This window comes from Cynoglossus semilaevis, chromosome 4, assembly GCF_000523025.1.
Source record: "Cynoglossus semilaevis isolate Cse_v1.0 chromosome 4, Cse_v1.0, whole genome shotgun sequence".
Lineage (NCBI taxonomy): Eukaryota > Metazoa > Chordata > Actinopteri > Pleuronectiformes > Cynoglossidae > Cynoglossus > Cynoglossus semilaevis.
In genome coordinates, this window is record NC_024310.1 from 15,616,589 (window position 1) to 15,636,928 (window position 20,340).

Sequence of the window (20,340 nt, forward strand, 5' to 3'; positions counted from 1 at the left end):
AAAGGCATCGACACAAAGCCACCAATAGGAGGCGAAAGAGAAGCGAAGTTGTCCTGCTGGCCGCCATTAAACAATTCAATCCCTGAAGTGAAAGAATGGAATGATCTGGATCTGGACTTCAATCTGGATCCGGATGTCCCCAGGCCCCAAGACCATGAGCAGTCTCGCAATCGCTTGAATCGGTTTCCCTGGGACTTGGAACTTTCTAATGTATTTCGCGCAGCAGTGGCTGTGGTACGAATTGTTTGATAACGGTGGAGCTAACTATGCTAACTGGCTAATAAGAGTTCCTTCACATCACTCACTAGCTAACGGTAGCATTAGCACAGACTCGTCGTTAAAGGCTTTACTTTGTACTGTTTCCCTTTTACACTGTTTAAAGTTTTTATCTTTATTGTTAAATCAACTTTTTAATTCTTAAATTTGAACTATAGTGTCATGTGAGAACGGAACCGTTTGACGGTTGAAGTCATGTTAGCAGTAGGCTAGCTCTGGGCATCGTCAAACAATACATTTCTAATGGGAGTTAGCGGCTAACTGCTAACTGGGCGCTTCAAAGACTGTGATTTCCAAAACAAATCAAAAAACACAAACTGCAGTGAATAGGGGCTCACTGAGAGTGACCGCTGTAATTGCTCATTCTGATCCTCGGACCATGGACCTGAGAGCTTCGGCACCGCATTGACACAGGATGAGTTCGTGCTTTGTAGCAAACGGGGCCAGTTTGGAGGACTGCCACTCCAACCTCTTCTGTCTGGTGAGTTGGATCCGCACACAACACCCAAGGCTTTTATTGATGGATTATTTTATGAATAAACGTCTTTCTAAGGTCAAAACTAATTTCTGTCTGGCCAGGCAACACTTCACCAATGCTAATGCTGTTTTTGCTGCTGCTGCTGCTGTTATTGCTACTGCTGTTGCTAACGTCAGTTGCAGCTTTGACTGAAGGCATCAGGGCCTGTACTCTACACATTCCCCACAGAATACCTTCCAAAACATTAACATTAATTATTTTTTTCGCAGAATTTAACTGCTGGTCATCTCCCGTGCATATATGTTCGCTATGTGCATAATGTACGTTCACACCCTCGCGAGTTTTCGTGATCCAGGTTACTTTCCTAAGCCTAACATTTGGTGTATGTTCCAGCAGTTAGCTGTAGTCCCGCTACAGCACAAGGACACGTTAATGTTACTACCTCTATCGTAGTGTGCATGATACACCTTTGTAACATGCACGTTTGTGATCTAGTTCACTTTCATAACAGTGACGTGCTCTTATATCACAGGGGTCAGATGGTCTTCTAGTCCAGCATTCTGTACCAAAATCTCTACTAAAAGTATACATTTGCATAAATGGGAAATACAAATTATGTATTTTGTTTGAGTGAAGTCCACAGACCTGTAAGCAAATGTTTATTTCTCCTCAGTTCATACACCTATGTACATCAGGTGCAGCACTCTGCTGCCATCTTGAAATATTGCATTAGGTTACAGTAGGCAAACAAAATATTTTCTTGGAGTCGGGTTGTCAACCTCCACAGTCAGCCTATCGCAAGATGCTGTCAAATCCTACACAGCATACCTTCAAATATGATAAGACTTGTGTCTGTGCTTTCGTTTTCTGCTTTATTAGATATGTGACTTGCAAACACTTCCTGTCAGGAATGGTTTGCATCTAAACAGTTTATCTGTTTAACTGTTTATCAAGTTCTGGCAAAAGTCAGGGTGGTGTGTTTTGTTATCAGAGGACAAAAGCAAAAACAATCCAAAATCTCATGTAGCCATTTAAATAACCTAAAAGATAATAGACATTAAAGTGTACTCTGGTTCTGTGATTGATAGCTAAAAGTACAACAGAATTTAAGAATCTGACCTCAAAGTCAGTGTGGTTTGAACCAAATATGAACTTTGGAAGTTTTTATTAATATAGGGTCAATAATTATGTCACAAAGACTTATTTTGTTTTCAAATACAGCAGTGAATTTTGTCACTGTGTGAAAGTGGAACACATTCATATCAAAGAAGGTATTTAATTCATATCATTCCCAGTGTTTGTATCTACATAGTATAGAAATACTTGATGTTGTTTGAGTTTAAGATTGAACTTTATTGATCCTGCGCTGGGGAAATTGAATTTTTTAAAGCTCATTGTCACAATCAGAACATTGTTGCAGCATTTGTTTCTATTTTCTACATGTCAAATGAAGCTGCTTCTTTTTTATTTTTATCTTTTTTCCTCTTCAGGCTGATTTGACTGGAATCAAGTGGAGGCGTTTTGTATGGCAGGGCCCCACCTCCTCACCCATCCTGTTCCCTGTGACGGAGGAGGATCCAATACTCTGCAGTTTCAGCCGCTGTTTGGCGGCCGATGTGCTGAGTGTGTGGAGGAGACACCACACCCCGGGCCGCAGGGAACTCTGGCTTTTCTGGTGGGGGGACGACCCAAGCTTTGCTGAACTTATCCATCACGATCTATCCAGTGAGTGGTTACATAAAGTTGTACAACTGTGCAACTCCTAGTGTTGTAAATCTTGACGTTAATTAATATAATTAATATATCCATATATTTTAGCCCTTTAAACTTGTTAAGGTGTGTAATTCCTAATACAATATTCACACTTTTATTTTGTGAAGACAATACTTCCAATATTTAAAATGCATGCAGATTTGAGGTGGTCTTGGCACCACTGGTTTTAGGTAAAGCCTAGATTCTGTAGATGTAGGTGTAAAAATCTATTGTGCCTCACAGTATTTTCTTCTGTGAGGCTGAAGGCACATTTCAACAGGTAGTACAGGCATCACCAGTCAGTGGGGGTTAGGGTTAGGGTTAGGGTTTAAGACCTGTACACAAAAGCTTGTGAAAGAGTTTTGATGTTTAAGGAAATTTTGCCTATTTAGGTGAGGAGGATGGCGAGTGGGAGAGCGGCCTGTCGTACGAGTGTCGAACACTCCTGTTCAAAGCCATCCACAACCTTCTGGAGCGATGCCTCATGAACCGCGGCTTTGTCCGCATCGGCAGGTGGTTTGTGAAACCATACCAGAAGGATGAGAAGAGCATTAACAAGAGGTACCCCAGACCCCCACACATCAGTCTGCTATAAACCCATTTGACACGTTCTCTAAGTTTTGTAGGAAAAAGAGAGGACTTTGTTTTTACAGGCAAAGCCCAGGCCGAAAACATGTCATTGTTTTAAGTCTGCAGCCTACACAGTCCATAAAAAAAGATAAAACTACAGTGTCTAGATGGTGTTGGTCTGTCAGTTTTGGATTCTGCAGAAAAGCCTTGAATGTCTGGATTAAATGTCATAGTAGTAGCTGGATTATTTGTTTTCACATCTCAGAAAGTAGAGAAGATTTTGAGGCAGTGGGATTATGATAGATCATCCCTGCACCTCTACTGTGGCTGAGCTGCGGTCAGAATTCTCTTGTTGTCTACATGACACAACCCTGAATGAGGAAAGCTATGGAATACAAAGTGTATTGGCTCTGAGGATTCCCTGACATCCCTGATAACTTGGTTTGAGTCACTATGTTTAAACATTTTTTTGCTGACGGCATACTTGTGTCAGATACAGCCTTTTCTGACAGTTATGTGTGTTTTACCAGTTAGTGTTAGAATAAAAAAAATGAGGATCTAGTAAAATGGGTATGTTTTCTGTGAAAACACCCTGGTGTGTCTATCTGTGTTTGTGCGAGGCAGAAACAGTGAGTCCATCTGTCTCCTTGTCCTCTTAACTGGCAGGGCAATCCCCAGAAAACGCTGACATTGTTCTTTGAGTTACAGCAACCGTATCAATGAGCCCTGTTTCAGTACATTAAAAGTCGGCTCTTCCTGGAGAAGCTAAAAAATATAGATGATATGTTGTGGGGTTGTCGGTTATGTTCCCCCTGGGTTTTTGTTTTGTGTCATTAATTTTCTCCTGCATATGAAACTGGGGCATGAAAACAAATTGATAGTTGATTGTACTGTCAAGTATTGATCTTTATCACAATATATACATTACCACAGACTTGTTTCAGGCAAGTGTCAAAGATACAGCTTTAAAAATATAAAAGTATAGACAGTGAAAATGTTGACCCTGAAAATTAGGATAAAACCGCCGCTATATTCAGTTTTACTGGATTGCTGATCTATACAGTAAATGTCCAGATAGCAAAATCTTTATCACAGTTGTTCTATATGAAGGTTTTCAGTGTGGTATGTTGACTGACAGCCAAATGTACTCCTGAGCAGATTCTTTATTTGTGTCTGAAACCCCACAGGGTTAATGTTGTGAACTGATCCTCTGATTTCTGTTTTTAACATTGACTGCACAGCGAGCATCTGTCGTGTTCCTTCAACTTCTTTGTACACGGCGACAGCAATGTGTGCACCAGTGTGGAGATCGCTCAACACCAGCCTTTGCAGTGGCTGAATAAGGAGCACCTCAGCGTTGCCCAACAGAGCTCCAGCCCCCTGCAAGGTGCAACCCTACCCCACACCACCCAGCCTCTGCTGATGTGTGACATCTTAAAAACAATTAGGGTTCATTCTGACTCTTTTCTGTCCTCCAGTCATTCTCAGCCCATATGGTTTAAACGGGACCCTCACCGGTCAGGCTTTCAAGATGTCAGACCACCCCACTCAGAAGCTCATTGAGGAGTGGAGGCAGTTCTATCCCATCAGCCCCAGTTCCAAGGAAATCCAGGAAGATAAGATGGAGGACACGGATTGGGAGGACGACTCCCTTGCAGCTGTGGAGGTTCTTGTTGGTGAGGCATTTGTAGTGTTGTATGTGTTTAGTATCATACACACAGACCCACTGCACATTGAGAACATTTTTGATGGCTACATATATATGTTAAATACAGTATAGTTTTTTTTTTTTTACTGTCCTTATTTTGTGTATGTGCTTGTGTTTGCAGCTGGCGTCAGGATGGTGTATCCCTCCTGCCTGGTGCTCCTCCCTCTGTCAGACCTCCCTGCTGTGGTCCCTCAGGGCTCGCTCAACACCTCAGGAAGTCTGTGTGTGGCTCAACAGGGCCAGGCAGTACACAGAGACCCTGCCATGTCCTCTGTCACTCTGACTCCTCCAACATCTCCAGAGGAGGCTCAGACTGGTGAGATCTGGACCTGGACCTCCCTTCTCATGGTTGTGTCTTATTGCCTAGTTGTGCTGACTGTTTACATTATTGTTGTTGTTTCTTCACAGACTATCAGCCTGCCTACAAGTGGCTCAAGTTGTCATCGGCCTCTGATGGCTACAGCAACAACAACATGCTCCATGGTGGAAAAATCCCTCGAAGGCTGGTCAGCCACATGGTGGAGTCGGTGTGGCAGGAGTACAACATCAATCGCACAGATAACAAGTGCGTGTACCATCATCAAGACGTAGTCAGTGACAGATCTTGCTCTCACTAAGACCAGTGACATGATTTTGTTTGTTTATTCTAGGAGGAAGTTTACATCCTTGACAAATGGAAACTGTGAGGAGGGGCCTGATAAAACCGGACAGTGGGGTTTTGTAGAATCGTCTCATAGACCCCATTGCAACTGCTTAAGGTGCCGAAAACAGTTAGCTGACATCAGTTCTATACTTGTTGAACTGAACAGCATAGTTCAGTTTATTTCACATGTAGTTTATTTCAAATTTTACCATAGTAAAGATCCTAATTTTTATTGGTCTTAAGCAGCTCTTAAAAGTAATTAAATTTGTTGATCATACCTACCACAAGAGAAATGCACCAACTTCATGGTAAACTATCAAAAGCACACAGGGCCTGATACTTACCTTAGGTCTTTCTATTAAGTTCTGCAGAAGAAAATACACATAATTCAGGGAACTTCTCAGAGTTACTTTCTGCTATGATAATGGTCCATCATCAGTGATGTTAGGAGATATGTCCTGTAACTCCAGTGTGTTTGTGTTCTTGCAGACATAAGAATCAGAAGCAGCGATCCAGCAGCACCTCAGCCCACCTGCCAGCATCAGGTCCAGCTCCTCTTCTTGCTCCCAAACACAAGATGGGAGACAAGCTGGAGAAGGTGGAGAAGCAGCAGAAGAGGCCACAGACACCTTTTCACCACCGCAACTCTGTGTCTGAGGATCAGTCCTTAGAGCCACAGACCCAGAGGCTTTGTCTCAGGCCTCAGGATGAGGCCACCTACCCCAGCCTACACCATGTGGACGCAGCAGCCTCCTCTAAAGCTCCTGTTCTGCATTCCCACGGTCCTCCCTCAGACCTCACAGGCTCCCCACCGCCTCCTCCTCTCAGCCCCCATCCCTGTGATCAGAGTGAAGGTGACGGGACCTCGTGTGGAGCAAAAAACTCATCCACGCCTGTTCACCAGACTTTCTATCCCCCCTCAGTGGAACCCTGCCTACTGCCACAGAAGAGTTTGTCTGAGGAGCCTCCGTTGGAGAACCTGCTCCTTCCCCTTCCTTCAGCCTACAGTGAAAGTCATGAACCTACTGTCTTTATAGGATCAGCCATAAATCCCAATGAAGATTCTTCCCACAATCCCTGGAAGTACTTCAAGCTGCCCAGGAAGAAAGCCACCAACTTTATGACCCCTCAGCTGCCGGTAGATAGATTTCGAGAAGATTGTGGAGGAAATTTAGGATCGGAAAGTGTAGTATCGGTGACTGAGTAAGCTGATAAAATACTTCCCTCATCTTCACAAACACCAGTAGAAAATTCCATTCAGTCTTTAGCCTAATGTGTTGACTCTTCACTCACTCTTCTCTTCTCCCAGAGTCATGTCTGGCTCCTCACACCAGTTGAAAGTGTCACAGGAACTGGTGAAGACCTACACCCAACGAAAGAGCAGCCATTTGGCCCCTCCCACAGCGGACGAAGACCACAGTGATGAGCCAGATCCTTACGCTTTCGAAGAGGGTGACGACGAATTCACCTTCACTGACAGGAAAGAAAAGTCTGGAGCTGACAGAGAAGGAAACAGGAAACACAAGGTCTGGCTTCATTCTGTTCAGTATTTCATAACTGAAAATCCATAATAGTGTTAGTCTTGTTAAAGGTCAAGAGTGATATATGGTAGACATCACGGTCAAATAGATACTAAAGATGACCATTCAATCTGAGTGAGCTCTGTTAAACATGAAACGTCAATAAATCTGTGCTGTCTATTATGAACAACATTTGTGTGAAGTTATCCAACCATTTTTCTGCATCAATGAATTAATTCTTGTAACTTGTAAATTTTCCTTGTCTGACTCAGGTGGAAGAAGGAACTGGAAATTCAGCAGATGGTAAAAATGTTGAATATACCTGATATCTTCTAATTTGTCAAATGTGAAAATGCAGTTCTTCCTCTAACGCTGTCGTCTCTGATTTGTCCTGTGTTACAGATGGTCAGGGCCCATCTGGTACAAAATCTTTGGCCTCCACTAGTCTCATCCACGAGAACGACCTGGCCGTGTCCTTCAGTGACCTAGACAAAATATTTAACTCCGACGAAGATGAGTTGACGGTAAATGTCACGGCCTGAAGAGAGTGTAAAAATCCAGATTCTAGGAATTGAAGGTAAAATAATGTTTCCCTCTGTTCACAGCCTGGATCTAAAAGAACTGGAGCTGCAGCTGAGGACAAGTTTGGCTGTAAAGAAGCCAAAGCCACCACTCTGGACTCTCTGTCTTCCATAAGTAAGAAGAATAGAAAAACACAGCACTGTTTGTTCTTGATAGCACATATGATGCAGAGACAGAAGTTACAGTGTGGTATTTATTTGCAGGCTCAGTCGATCTGCACCAGATGTTTCCAACACCTCCATCCTTAGAGCAGCAAGGATACTCCCCCATGAACTCCAGCAGCAAAGAGAGCCTGGAAGCAGGGGCGGGCCTGGTTCTGATGGATGGAAGCCAGCTCAACACCCACTTCAAAATGGAGGTGGAGGAGGGATTCTGTAGCCCTAAGCCTTCTGAGATCAAGGTAGGACGATCGCATCTGAAACTAAAATATAGAACCCAATACTTGACTGTCAGAAGTAATTCAAAGTTTTTTCAAGTTTCCTAAAAGTTTCCTCTCCACCTCCAGGACTTTTCTTTTGTGTACAAGCCGGACACGTGTCAGTCATTGATTGGCTGCTCCATGTATGCTCCTCTGAAGTCACTGCCCAGCCAGTGCCTGCTGCCCATCAAACTGCCAGACAACTGCTCCTACACGCCCAGCTGGACCCTGGGTAAAATGGACCTGATGGCACCAGTGACAAACGTCAACCTCCTGACCAAAGACAGGTGAGATTCTGTGACACTCCCACAGTCCAGAACATTATACCTGCACTGCAAATGGATAAAAAACCCTACCAGAGACACCAATGACTTGGAACAGTTATTTTTTTATGGAATATAAACAACTGCTGTGTAAAAGAGTTAGGCAGTTATAGGCTGTTTTAAAAATGTCACCAATAAAAGTGTTTGTGTGTCTGTGTTACAGTAATGTTCCCAGTGTGGAACCAGACTACAGTCAGAGCTACACCCCTCAGACACACACACCCTTTATATCCAGCAGTGCTCCACCCAGTAACAGTGGTGCAGGAATCTTGCCATCTCCAGCCACGCCACGATTCTCCGTACCTACGCCTCGCACACCGCGTACACCACGGACTCCCCGTGGACCGTCTAGTGTCCAGGGCTCCCTCAAATATGACAACTCTGACCTCTACTCCCCTGCCTCCACCCCTTCCACCTGCCGGCCTCTGAGTTCAGTGGAGCCAGCCACTGTCCCTTCTATCCCTGAGGCCCACAGCCTCTTCGTCACCCTCATCCTCTCTGAGTCGGTAATGAACCTCTACAAGGACTGCAACTTTGACAGCTGCTGCGTGTGTGTCTGCAACATGAACATCCGAGGTGCTGACGTGGGTGTGTACCTCAAAGACAACGGTGAGGCCCAGTATCCCTGCACCTGCGGCTTCAGCGCAGTCACCAACCGTCGTTTCGGACAGTCCGCGGGGCTCTTCCTGGAGGATGAGCTGGACGTGGTGGGTCGAGGCTCGGATGCGAGCCGGGACACCGAGCGTTGTTTTGAGGAGCTCCGTGCTTCTATGACGAACCAGGTCAGTGGCCTGAAGGAGAAGCCTCCGGATGAGCTGATCCTGCTGCTGCAGGACCAGTGCACCAACCCCTTTGCCCCAATGGCAGGAGTGGAGTACCCAAAAGCCAGTGCCACCCACAGTTCATTCTTGAGAGTTGGGGAGAGAGACTGTTACAACGACTGCTACATGGCCCTGGAGCACGGCCGGCAGTTCATGGACAACATGTCGGGAGGAAAAGTGGATGAAGCGCTGGTGAAGAGCACCTGTCTCCATCAGTGGCCAAAATGTAAATGTACGTCTTCATCTAACGTGCCCTTGCTACTTTATCTGTTATTTTCTCCTGACCTAAAAATGAAAGACTTCGTTTTTTTTTTTTTTTTTTTTTCCCCCCCCAAAAAAAAAAAACCTTTTTTTTTTTTTTTTTTTTTTCCCCCCCCAAAAAAAAAAAACCTTTTTTTTTTTTTTTTTTTTTTCCCCCGGCCTAAAAAAGAAAAATTTTTTTTTTTTTTTTTTTTTTTATTCTTCCAGCTGCAGATATGAGCAAGCTTTTCTCTCAGGACGTCCTGCGTGTCCTGCTGTCCCTCCAGCCTGTCCTGCAGGACACCATCCAGAAGAAGAGGAGTGTCCGCTCCTGGGGTGTTCAGGGACCACTCACCTGGCAGCAGTTCCACAAGATGGCCGGCAGGGGGTCATATGGTGTGTGTCAGATCTATCTTTTAACCTACTATCTGACTTCCAAAAATTAGGATTATTTCAAGACAATTCTTGAAGTCTGGATGTTCAACTCAAGACCAGTTTTTGCTACCTTTATAATTAAAGCAATGCGTTGTCCCTGGTCCCTGCCTACTTGTTTTAGTTCCTGCAGTGGGAATTAGCGATAATGTTTCTTGTTCTAGGCACAGATTCTGTAATTGTATCCAATACTATTTATGATGAAATGAAAGACATTTCCTGGCTGCCTGTCCCTGGTTTAGAATCATTCATTTGTGTTCAAACTAATAATCTAGTTTTTTCCCTTAGGCACTGATGAGTCTCCTGAACCTCTGCCCATTCCCACCTTCTTGGTGGGCTACGAGTACGACTTTGTGGTTCTGTCTCCATTTGGTCTGCCTTACTGGGAGAAACTTCTTTTGGATCCTTTTGGCTCCCAGAGAGACATTGGTTACGTCGTCATCTGCCCAGAAAATGAGGCTCTGCTCCACGGGGCCAAGATCTTCTTTAAAGATCTGTGTGCTATGTATGAGGTGGGGACCTGGCAGGACCTTAACTCTCTTGGTCTGATAGCCACCAGAACCAATTTTTAAGCCTTTGTTTTTCTGTTTTTTCACAGGCATGCCAGCTGGGACAACACAGACCCATCTGTAAAAACCACCCTGATGGCATTCTTAAGGTCGGTACCACAGAGGGAAGGAACCTGCCAGAGCAGCCCCTCAGTGACTGGTTGATCAAGGTCTCGTCCAGAGAGGGAAACAATGATTCCATTAATAAGCTCAAACTCTTTGCCCAAGTGTGTCGCTACGACCTAGGTACGAAGCACCCTGATGTCATGCCTACAGATACATAGTCGTAGCAGGAAGATGATTGATGTTTTGTTTTTGTTTTCTTTTTAGCTCCATACCTGTCAGAGCAGATTCTAGACAGCTCACTCTTGTCCCAGCGCTGCTCCTCCTCTCAGACCTTCAGTTCCTCAGGACTTTCCAACGCTAGCTCTGCAGTGCCCCCTCAGCTTGGCAGTGGTGGGGCTGCTCCTTCATCGTCCTCAGGCTCACAGACCACCTCAGCCAAGCCTGGCTCCTACTCTCCCTTTGGATCTACAGTTTTGCAGGGTGGTGCCTCACATAATGGACTGCAGCCCCCACAGCAGGGGGTAGCAGGGCTTTCAGAGAATGGAGCATCGACCAATCAAACACAAGGTTCCAGTGAGACACCAGAGAGGTGGGTTCTTATATCTTCAGACATGTGGCTCCTTCACTCTTGGAATAATGGAGTACCTAAAGACTCTCAAACAGTAAACATGCATATAGTTCCAGTGGGAAATTTACAAGTGTCTCTGGTGCGGTACCTTGCTTTAATTTCCTGCTGTTGTGTAATTATGGAATCTACAGTCCTCTTACTGTGGAAAACCTGTAGACTAATGGATATACCGTTCTAGGTTTTGTTTTTTATAGGTCAGTTGTTTATTAAAATGTGTTTTGTTTTTTTTTTCTCCCTCCCTAGCACAATGGAACGGGACAAAGTGGGCAAGCCTACAGACGGAGAATCCCATGCTGTGTCCTACCCTCCAGCCATTGTGGTCTACATTGTGGACCCCTTCAGCTACATGGACGGGGACAGAGAAGTCCACTCCAGCACCTTCACTCTGGGTCTTCTGCGCTGCTACATGGATATGCTACACTTCTTACCTGCCCACATCAGACATGCAGTCTCTGTGCAGGTATGGCTATAGCAGCAACTTTATAGGCAGCACTCTTGTCTCCTTGAGCTTTTTCTGTCTTTGTGTTTACCTGTATTTCCACTGAGCCACAAAGACTGTTAGAGCTGTTACACCATTTTGCTTAGCAAAAATGCTAAATCTGAAAAATGACTGAAGTTTAGCTTTTATTTACACAAGATAAAAGTTTGACCGTGTCATTAAAATTTACAGAGTCAACTAAAAGTTATTGTACATACGATTTCTTAAATTAAGAGAATATGACTCATTAGTTTAAATGACACTCAGTCAGACTGTTGTGAAAATTGGGTTAAAACAGCTGAGCAGAAAGAGAGATTTTTGACAGAACTGTTTTTTTTTTTATTTCTCTTCTATCAGATTGTTCCCTGTCAGTACCTGCTGCAGCCGGTGCACAGTGGTGAGCGTCATCTCTATGGTCAACACCTCAAATCTCTGGCCTTTTCCGTCTTCACCCAATGTCGGCGACCTCTGCCAAACTCTACCAACTTCAAGACTCTGACAGGCTTTGGCCCTGGGCTGGCCCTCGACACCGCTCTAAAGAATCCTGAGGTATGACCGGGTTTATCTCTACCGACTTCTAATATATATACCACCTCTATAATTATTTCCACTGTTGTTGTCATAAAAAATGGTTCAAAAGAGTTGGCTGTAAATCATGTTTGACACTGTTGTCTCGTGCAGAGGCCCGAGTGTCTTCGTCTCTACACGCCACCCTTCATCTTGGCTCCGGTCAAGGACAAGCAGACGGAGCTTGGAGAGACGTTTGGCGAAGCATCACAGAAATACAACGTTCTGTTCGTGGGTTACTGCCTGTCACATGACCAGCGCTGGCTCCTAGCCTCGTGTACAGACCAGCACGGAGAACTGCTGGAGACCTGCATCATTAGCATCGATGTTCCCAACAGGTGAGTGTAGTCCAGGAAGAGGGCGCTAGTGGTGGTGAGGGAGGAGCAGTAGTAAGAAATAGCATTGCAGTCCAATCATAATGATCACTCTCCTATACATGTGTTTGGTTTGGTTTTGTTAATAATAAACACAGTTCATTTAAGAAACATGAAATGTATTTGTTTGTCTCAGAGCTCGCAGGAAAAAGGGTTCAGCCAGACGACTGGGTCTGCAGAAGCTCTGGGAGTGGTGTCTTAGCCTGGTGCAGGTGACATCACTGCCTTGGAGGGTCGTCATTGGACGGCTAGGAAGGATGGGCCACGGAGAGCTGAGAGGTAACCAGGCAACCACATAAAAAAAATTAAACCTGTATTCACTTCCCTTTCATTAAGGTAGTGCCTATGTAATGCCTCAAGGTGGCAGCAGTTGTACAGGCAAATGCTAGCCTGGAGCATTGTGCTGTTCTTACTCTACTAAAAATACCAAATCGCCCCAGATATTAAAGTAATGACAAATGTTTTATACTCCCAAAGGGGGTGTGTGAGCTGCTGTTAGGCGGTGCATGCATTTGAATTACTCACGTTGTTTGGTCTGATATCTCACTGTAAGTGAAACAGTAAACTAGGTTCTAGGTCATTAAACCAAAATCCTTAGAGAAAATCAGTCATTTTAGCCCACAGATGTCTGTAGAGGAAAAATATACACGAAAAGATACACTTTAAATAAAAGTGACAAATATCTCACTAATGTCGTTGTCATTCCAAATTTGGGAAAAGGTCAGCCTATCAAAATGTCTTCAAAATCTCTGATACAGAACTCTTTTGAGTTTGAATTCATGATGCATCATTACATCCCTTGCTTTTTGGTCATATGTGGTGCAAATATAGGCATTTTCTGGAGGAACAGATGCAGTCCCTTCTCCCTGGTTCTTTTTCAGACTGGAGCATTTTGCTGAGCAGACGGAATCTTCAGTCCCTCAGCAAACGCCTGAAGGAAACATGTCGGATGTGTGGAATATCCGCTGCTGACACTCCCAGCATCCTCAGTGCTTGTCTGGTTGCCATGGAACCACAGGGGTCTTTTGTGATCCTTCCAGGTAAAAACAAAACAAAAAAAGTGAAAAAAAAGAGAAAACCAGAGGTTTGAGGTCAAAGATACGCCAGTTTTAAAGTTCTAACCAGGTTTGTCTCACCTCTGCAGACTCTGTGTCGACTGGGTCAGTCTTTGGTCGCAGCACCACGTTGAACATGCAGACGTCTCAGCTCAGTACACCTCAGGACACGTCTTGCACCCATATCCTGGTGTTTCCCACCTCAGCCATGGTGCAGGTCAACACCAACACCACCGAGCCCATCGACATCAACTTTAATCCTATAAACCCTGGTACTGTCTCTCTCTCTCTTCTCTGTCTGTCTCACTCTCCCAGCAAACATTTTTCAAAATTTCACAAAGTAATCTGTTGTCTATTTTTTTTTTCTGTCCGATGATTAGATGGATCTGATGGGATGGGAATCTTTGACCTGTTTGACAACGACATGGTGGATCCAGACCTCATCAACATCCTGCCTAACTCCCCTACCACCTCCCCTGTTCACTCCCCAGGCTCCCACTATCATCAGGGGGGAGATGGAATCAAGGTCAGTCACAATTTCTATTTTAACTGTCTGTTGTGTTAAAAAAAAATAAAAAAAGAATAATCCCAAGAAACAAGAAATGTTTACAAAAACATAATGTATATATTCTTTTTTTTTTTTTTTGTCTTAAAGGGCCAGAGCACAGACCGAATGGAGTCCCATGAGGAGGCTCTAAATATCCTTCAGCAGCCCATGGCTCTAGGTTACTTTGTGTCCACGGCCAAAGCAGGTCCTCTGCCGGACTGGTTCTGGTCCGCTTGTCCTCAGGCCCAAAACCAGTGTCCTCTCTTCCTCAAGGTAAAGAAACCTAAACAGTTGAATCAGTGTGTGATGTCAGAACAAATCCTCCTGTTGGACTCCAGTAACACGGTGTGCCTTTTTTTATGTAATCCAGGCATCTCTACACCTGCACGTGTCCTCTGTCCAATCAGATGAGCTGCTGCACAGTAAACACTCCCACCCTCTGGACTCGAACCACACTTCAGATGTTCTCAGGTACTCAACCTCAACACCTCTGAACCCATAAATGTGGAACCAGAACCATGCAAGAGTAGAATTTAGAGTCTGTGTTCTCTCACGTTCTTCTGAAGTATCTCTGTGTCAGTGCAGGGAAAGGTGTTGAAATCAAACAAGATCAAATGTTGTTTGTGTTCTCTATAGCATTACAGCGCTATCTCCTGGCTGACTTGTTGTAATGCTGTTGGGTTTTTTTTGCCTGTTTGTTGTTCTGGTTAGATTTGTTCTGGAACAATACAACGCCCTCTCCTGGCTGACCTGTGACCCTGCCACACAGGACAGGCGCTCGTGTCTCCCCGTGCACTTTGTGGTTCTGACCCAGATGTACAACTTCATCATGAACGTTCTCTAACACCTGGTGGTTGCTCTGCCCCTATTCTGCCTCCAGCACCACCTTTTCTGTCTCCATCCAATCAGATGCCAAGAATCAATTTCAGAGGTTTGGGAAGTGAGGAGAGGTCAGGAGGACGTTTGCTGAAGGAGAATTAAGTGTTTTTAAAGAGCGTAGATGAAAATCTAGCAGATTTTATGATGAGGAAAAAATGCCTGCATATAATTATTTATTCAAAATTTTTAAATGTGGATTTTTTTAAAGATCTTTTTATAAATAACAGAAAATTCCCGGAAGCATTTTAAAGAGCGACTGCCGGGACACAAATGTGTTTACTCCTGACATTTAGAATCTTATTTTTTCTAAAAAATAAAAACCACTCAGTGTTTTTGCAGTTGGAAAATGTGGACAGTGAACAAAAAACTGGACAAGAGTTTGTGTTGACAGGAAAAACTGAAGATGAATTAAAGGTACAAATGTTGTCAGATGATCTATTTTATATAAACAGATTTAGGTAAGTTTGGGTATGTGTGTGTGTGTGAGAGCGAGTGTGTGTATATTGTGTACATATAATTGTGTGCCGCTACTGAAGGTGTAGCTTCTGTTTTAGAATTAAAGTGCGTCTACAAACTTAAAAACATCTTTTGTCTTTTGTTCTTCAGTAATGTAATTAATGAATGTAGCAAAAATGACAAAGGTTTTGTACATCTCATTACTTTGTAACTTTTTGTTACTTCATTACAGTAAATCCTCGATTTATTGGTCCCGGAACCAATGGACTCTGGATTAACGGACAAAATCTGCAGAAAACACACATGCTTAACGAGCAATGTGGGTTAATGAGGCCCCACTAAACGATCGCAGCACGGCAGTGTTAGACCATCACAGCAATGCTTCAAGGTAAGTTTAGGTTCATTTAAAAAGTGGAACTTGTACAACTTTAGGTATGTCATTTATTTTAGGTTCATGTTTTTGCATTTATTTACAGTATTTTGTACTGCACTGGGTGCTTTTAGGCCACGGTCTCTTGACGGCCCACCCCACAGTAGTCCGTTAAATTGAGGTTCCACAGTACTTTCATAACTGATACTTTTTGTTGCTCTTGTAATTTTCGTTTTTGTTCATTACTTTTTATTGTGCATTTCTGATAAAGCTTGCAACTTATTTTATTGTAACATTTTGATAAAGTTTCCAAATGTTTTCAACAAATGTAAGTAACAAAACGTAACCAAGTAACAAAAAGTAATGATATAAAGTATCACAAAATGATGAAAACAATTAGGTAAAGAAAAGAAAGTAACAAAAAGTAACTTGGTAACATAGGTAATGAAGAATAACAAAATAAAGGAAATAAATATAAAAACAATTAATGAAAAGTAAGGACAATATAAAAAGTAATTTCTCCTTTAAATGTAATGTACTTTTAAGAAAAGTAGTCTGTGGGATTTACTTCATTTTGTGAAACTTCAATTAACAAATGATTTCATATATTTAATTTTACCAAAAAGTATTTTATTATCTTTTAGATTGTGGTTTAATTATTTCAATTTTGAAACTTCATGTATAAACAACCCACAAAATTGACAGTACACTTACAGCATTATTTAAAGATTTATTTCCAAAGAAAAAAAAATCAAAATTTTAATGATTATTATCTTTATATTATAAAGTATCTAAATATAGTAAATACAGGCAGCTGAGGTATATCTGTCTTTGTACAGGTGGAGATTTGAGTTAGAAGCAGAAGGATGAACTGATAAAAGATGAAAGAATTAAATCACTTTGAAACTTCACAGCCATCGTTATAAAACACCAGAAACAAATATCGAGGAAAAAAATTAATCTTCACTGCTGGACTAAAACTCAAGATAGTGAAAAAACAAGTCTCACCTCACGTTCATGAATTCAAACCCTCACTTTACGGAATTTGGTGAAACAGTAAACTAATGTAGTATTTGATATAATTTATTTTACTTTCTCTGAGCTGCTGTGAATAAACAGTTTAAATTTTTACAATAAATGAAAAAACTGATGTTTAAACCCAAAAACATTTTTTTTAATTTCTAGAGTAAAATTATAGTGGAAAAATTAAGTGTATGAATACGTGTGTGTGTGTATAAAACTGTACACAATTTTACTTTTAACATAAAGCCGTCACAAAAAGAACAGAAGCAGGATCAGCGCCATCTTTGGGCGGTGTTACACTACACCCACAAGATTACTTGTGGGTGGGGCTAAGGGCGCTGCAGCTCTTTAGTGTAAAGAACCATGTTCAGATGGGTTCTGTTCTAATGTTTTAAAAGTGGCGCTGGACTCTAAGGGAACTTGTTCCTTTAGAACAACCCATATCATGCCTTAATGGCCTGACAGCAGTTGATGTTTGATTTGATGACAATTATGTTTGCTGTTAAAAGCAAATATATGAAGTGTTACTGGGCAAAGAGTAAAAGTAAAATCAAAAAAACAAATGACTGAGATTTAATGAACATTAGTCTGTGTATGATTCATGGTTTGAGGTCACTGCTGCTTCTGTCACACTTGATGTGAAGGCTTTTATCTCTCTGACGCACACACACAAATCCAGGGAAATATCAGGATAACTCGAAATAAATCCAAATGATTTCAATCTAACCTCAAAATAAACCCTGAATCCTTTCAGGATTACCTAAAACAATCTAGAAAGATTTCAGGATTATCTTTATATACAGAGTGTTCAAAAGAAATCAAATCCAGGATTTTTTTTGAGTGTAATTTCAAAATAAATCATTTGACATTTTTGGGTAATCCTAAAAGAAGGATCCCCATAAAATAAATTGAAGAATATTGTCAGGATATTCTCAAAGTAAATCAAGAATCATTACAGGATATACTCAAAATAAATCCAGGATAATATGTTGAAAAAAAATCAAGATCAATACAGGATCATCTCTAAATTAATCCAGAATCGTCTCCAGATTACCTTAATAAAAATACAGGGTCATTTAGGATAATCTCGGATAATGTTAGGATCGCTTCTGAATAATCTTAAACTAAATCCAGGATCATTTCAGGACGATTCTTAAATAAATCTAGGGATAATCTTATAATAAAATAATAATAAATAAAACCATGAATATTTAATGATAAAATTAATCAAGGATTATTTCTGGACAATCTCAAAATGAATCAAGGATCTCTGAAAAATAAATACAGGACAATTTCAGAATCTGAAAGTAAATTCAGGTTGCTATAAGGACAATAAAAAACTAAAACAAATATCCAGGATGATGTCTGCATAATCTTTAAAAAGGCCAGACTAATATCAGGATAATGATAAAATAAATGTATGATCCTGATAAAATTATTTCAATGTAATGTCAGAGTTTTACCAAAATAAATCACTGATAGTTTAGTTTAGTATTATATCGAAATAAATCCAGATCATTTCTTATTGATAGTAAAATAATCCTGGCAATCATGACAACCTTGAAATAAGCTTAGAATAGTTTTTGTTGAAGACATAATACATTTTAGTCAGACAGAATTAGAAGATAATCTGAGGTTGATTTCAGAATGACCTGTGGACCAATAAATCCAGAATATTTCCAGGATAATCCAAAAATAAATCTAGAATCATTTAAGGATAATCTCAAAGGATATACAGCATCAGCGTCAGGCTGGGTTTGTCTTCACTGCCGTGTGCTGATGAGACCTTCCACGCTGCTGTGAAAGAGTGCTGTCCACTGTCACCATCACAGAAGAGAGGTACCGATGACGAGGGGCCAAATCCAGCACCAGGACCTTGTGCTGGACCTGGAGATGCTGCAGGGAAACAGAATGTCCTGTGCTCCATCACCACACTCGACACACCTTCTCTGGAACCATGAAGCTACTGCGGTTACAGCTGAATGCTGAGGCGAACTCTGGGAAGTTCTGAAGAGAACCTAGAACCCTGCAGACAGATGCAGACACAGGCACAGACACATTAACCCGGTTGTCATGGAGATGAGGTGAGCGGAGGAGTCCACTGTATGCTGAGGCTCACCTGAACTTCCCTGGACTGTGGAGACCGACTTTAACAGAATTCTCCGCCTGCTCCGGTCTGTGTGTTCCACACCACACCTGAGAGAAGAGACATGTTAGCTTAGCATCTGCTGCAGCCAAACAAAAAAAGGTAAGTTGGCAGTTAAATATTCGTTCATCTGTCTGTCTATCCTTCCATCATCTCCACCTGAGCGAAGTTGAGGAAGAAGAGCTGATTGTGGTTCAGTTCTATTCCAGGCAGCAGAGCTTCTTCTCCATTCTTCTTCATAAAGTTCTTGTAGGCCTGCAGAGGAGACAGCAGACCAACAGTCACTTCCTGTTTCCTGCCCTGACACAGAATAACTTTTACTACAGATGGAAAGACAGATGACTAAAGACCAGTCCAAACATAAGGTCTCTTCCACCTTAAACTGGTTTAGACCTGAGAGAGACACATACTACATTTAGTGAACCTGAAGCTGTTTTGTCCGGTGCACAGTAGAGGGCACTGTTCAGTTATTCTGCCATACACACACCCATTAAAAAAGCAGACATCCTACACATTAAAAAAACGTTTTGTTGTTGTTATTGTTTTTTTGTTTTCATAGAAAGGTGTTCACAACAGTGACCAATCAGGATGCTCCAATCCAACTCGCTCTCAACTATAGGATGTTTTATTTAAGGTTCTGTTCATTTGCAGGAGGCTCCAGGAAACTCCAGGAAATGCCTTGATATTCTAAGAGGCCTCAGGAGAGAGACTGTAGGTGACTACAAGATTCTCCAGACATCTCCTGCAGACCGGCGTTATCAGGTAGATTTTTCAGATTAAAGTTTTACTGTGGAGCTGTGTCAGGATCTTTGGGTGATTAAAAACATACATTTTTCTCACCTGATAGGCCTGTCGTATCCCTCCATTATCGGCCATGTTTTCTCCCAGTGTATTGTTGCCATTTAACTGTAGAGGACAGAACAGAAAAGAATCTTTGTTTTTATCAATACAAACAAAGTTTTATATTGTCTGACTTTTAGCTCTATATGAGATTGATGTTTAATCAATACCTTGGTGATTTTGTGACATTATTTCTTTCCATTTTTTAAATTATATTACAAATGTGAGTTAATTTGCTAACCTTTAGCCATGTCCTGTACATTCAAGATTGTGTTGTTTATAAGTTATATCCAAGTTATTTACTGAGTTATTTTTTTAAAAATATTGTTAGAATATTATAAAGTGAAGGGTATATGGCTAAAATGTTACAACATAAAATAAGACAGTAGGGATGTTTGATATTATCGACCTGATATTAGCATAATTATGTAATATCGGTAAGATCGTTATCGGTTTTTCCTCCGATAATGAAAATCCAATAACAATACATGGGTTTTGCCAAATTTGCTGGACTTTGACGTAGGGTCCTGAGACGTTTACCTCAGTTTTTGGGGCAAACGGCTGCAAATATCAGTATCGGTGTTTGGACAATATCAGCAT

The 20,340-nt window shown here is 41.9% G+C and overlaps 2 protein-coding genes across 4 annotated transcripts in view; one reads left to right on the forward strand and one right to left on the reverse strand.

Annotated features, from left to right (window-relative positions):
- The first annotated feature begins 33 nt into the window (after nucleotides 1–33).
- Nucleotides 34–15,487, forward strand: LOC103378375 (mediator of RNA polymerase II transcription subunit 13-like). The gene is made up of 30 exons (XM_008309563.3): nucleotides 34–757; nucleotides 2,245–2,479; nucleotides 2,899–3,067; nucleotides 4,318–4,463; nucleotides 4,555–4,752; nucleotides 4,906–5,100; nucleotides 5,193–5,349; nucleotides 5,435–5,542; nucleotides 5,917–6,630; nucleotides 6,737–6,953; nucleotides 7,220–7,250; nucleotides 7,350–7,471; nucleotides 7,553–7,643; nucleotides 7,733–7,929; nucleotides 8,035–8,234; nucleotides 8,434–9,323; nucleotides 9,560–9,727; nucleotides 10,052–10,275; nucleotides 10,362–10,557; nucleotides 10,642–10,966; nucleotides 11,249–11,465; nucleotides 11,841–12,032; nucleotides 12,165–12,388; nucleotides 12,561–12,703; nucleotides 13,306–13,464; nucleotides 13,569–13,751; nucleotides 13,860–14,005; nucleotides 14,135–14,299; nucleotides 14,397–14,497; nucleotides 14,738–15,487. Exons 1-30 carry the CDS (start codon nucleotides 692–694, stop codon nucleotides 14,868–14,870), a joined length of 6,312 nt encoding a protein of 2,103 aa, XP_008307785.1. The 5' UTR covers nucleotides 34–691; the 3' UTR covers nucleotides 14,871–15,487.
- Nucleotides 15,096–20,340, reverse strand: part of LOC103378377 (neprilysin) — a 24,023-nt gene continuing 18,778 nt past the window's right edge. For 2 of the 3 annotated variants that reach the window (XM_025054901.1, XM_025054902.1), the window contains 4 exons: nucleotides 19,741–19,806; nucleotides 19,060–19,155; nucleotides 18,874–18,950; nucleotides 18,681–18,780 (listed from right to left, as the gene is read on the reverse strand). In XM_025054901.1, the coding sequence (XP_024910669.1) occupies nucleotides 18,681–18,780; nucleotides 18,874–18,950; nucleotides 19,060–19,155; nucleotides 19,741–19,806 (339 nt within the window). Of the gene's footprint in view, nucleotides 18,781–18,873; nucleotides 18,951–19,059; nucleotides 19,156–19,740; nucleotides 19,807–20,340 lie in introns of all 3 variants that reach the window. The other variant, XM_008309566.3, reaches the window with a different exon arrangement.

Bases quoted from the DNA above. Each gene is read 5' to 3' on its own strand.
- LOC103378375 (XM_008309563.3), top strand. From the start codon at position 692: ATGAGTTCGTGCTTTGTAGCAAACGGGGCCAGTTTGGAGGACTGCCAC. The intron at 4,464-4,554 runs GTGCAACCCTAC...TCTGTCCTCCAG, and splicing joins GAGCTCCAGCCCCCTGCAAG to TCATTCTCAGCCCATATGGT. The intron at 14,300-14,396 runs GTAAAGAAACCT...TATGTAATCCAG, and splicing joins AGTGTCCTCTCTTCCTCAAG to GCATCTCTACACCTGCACGT.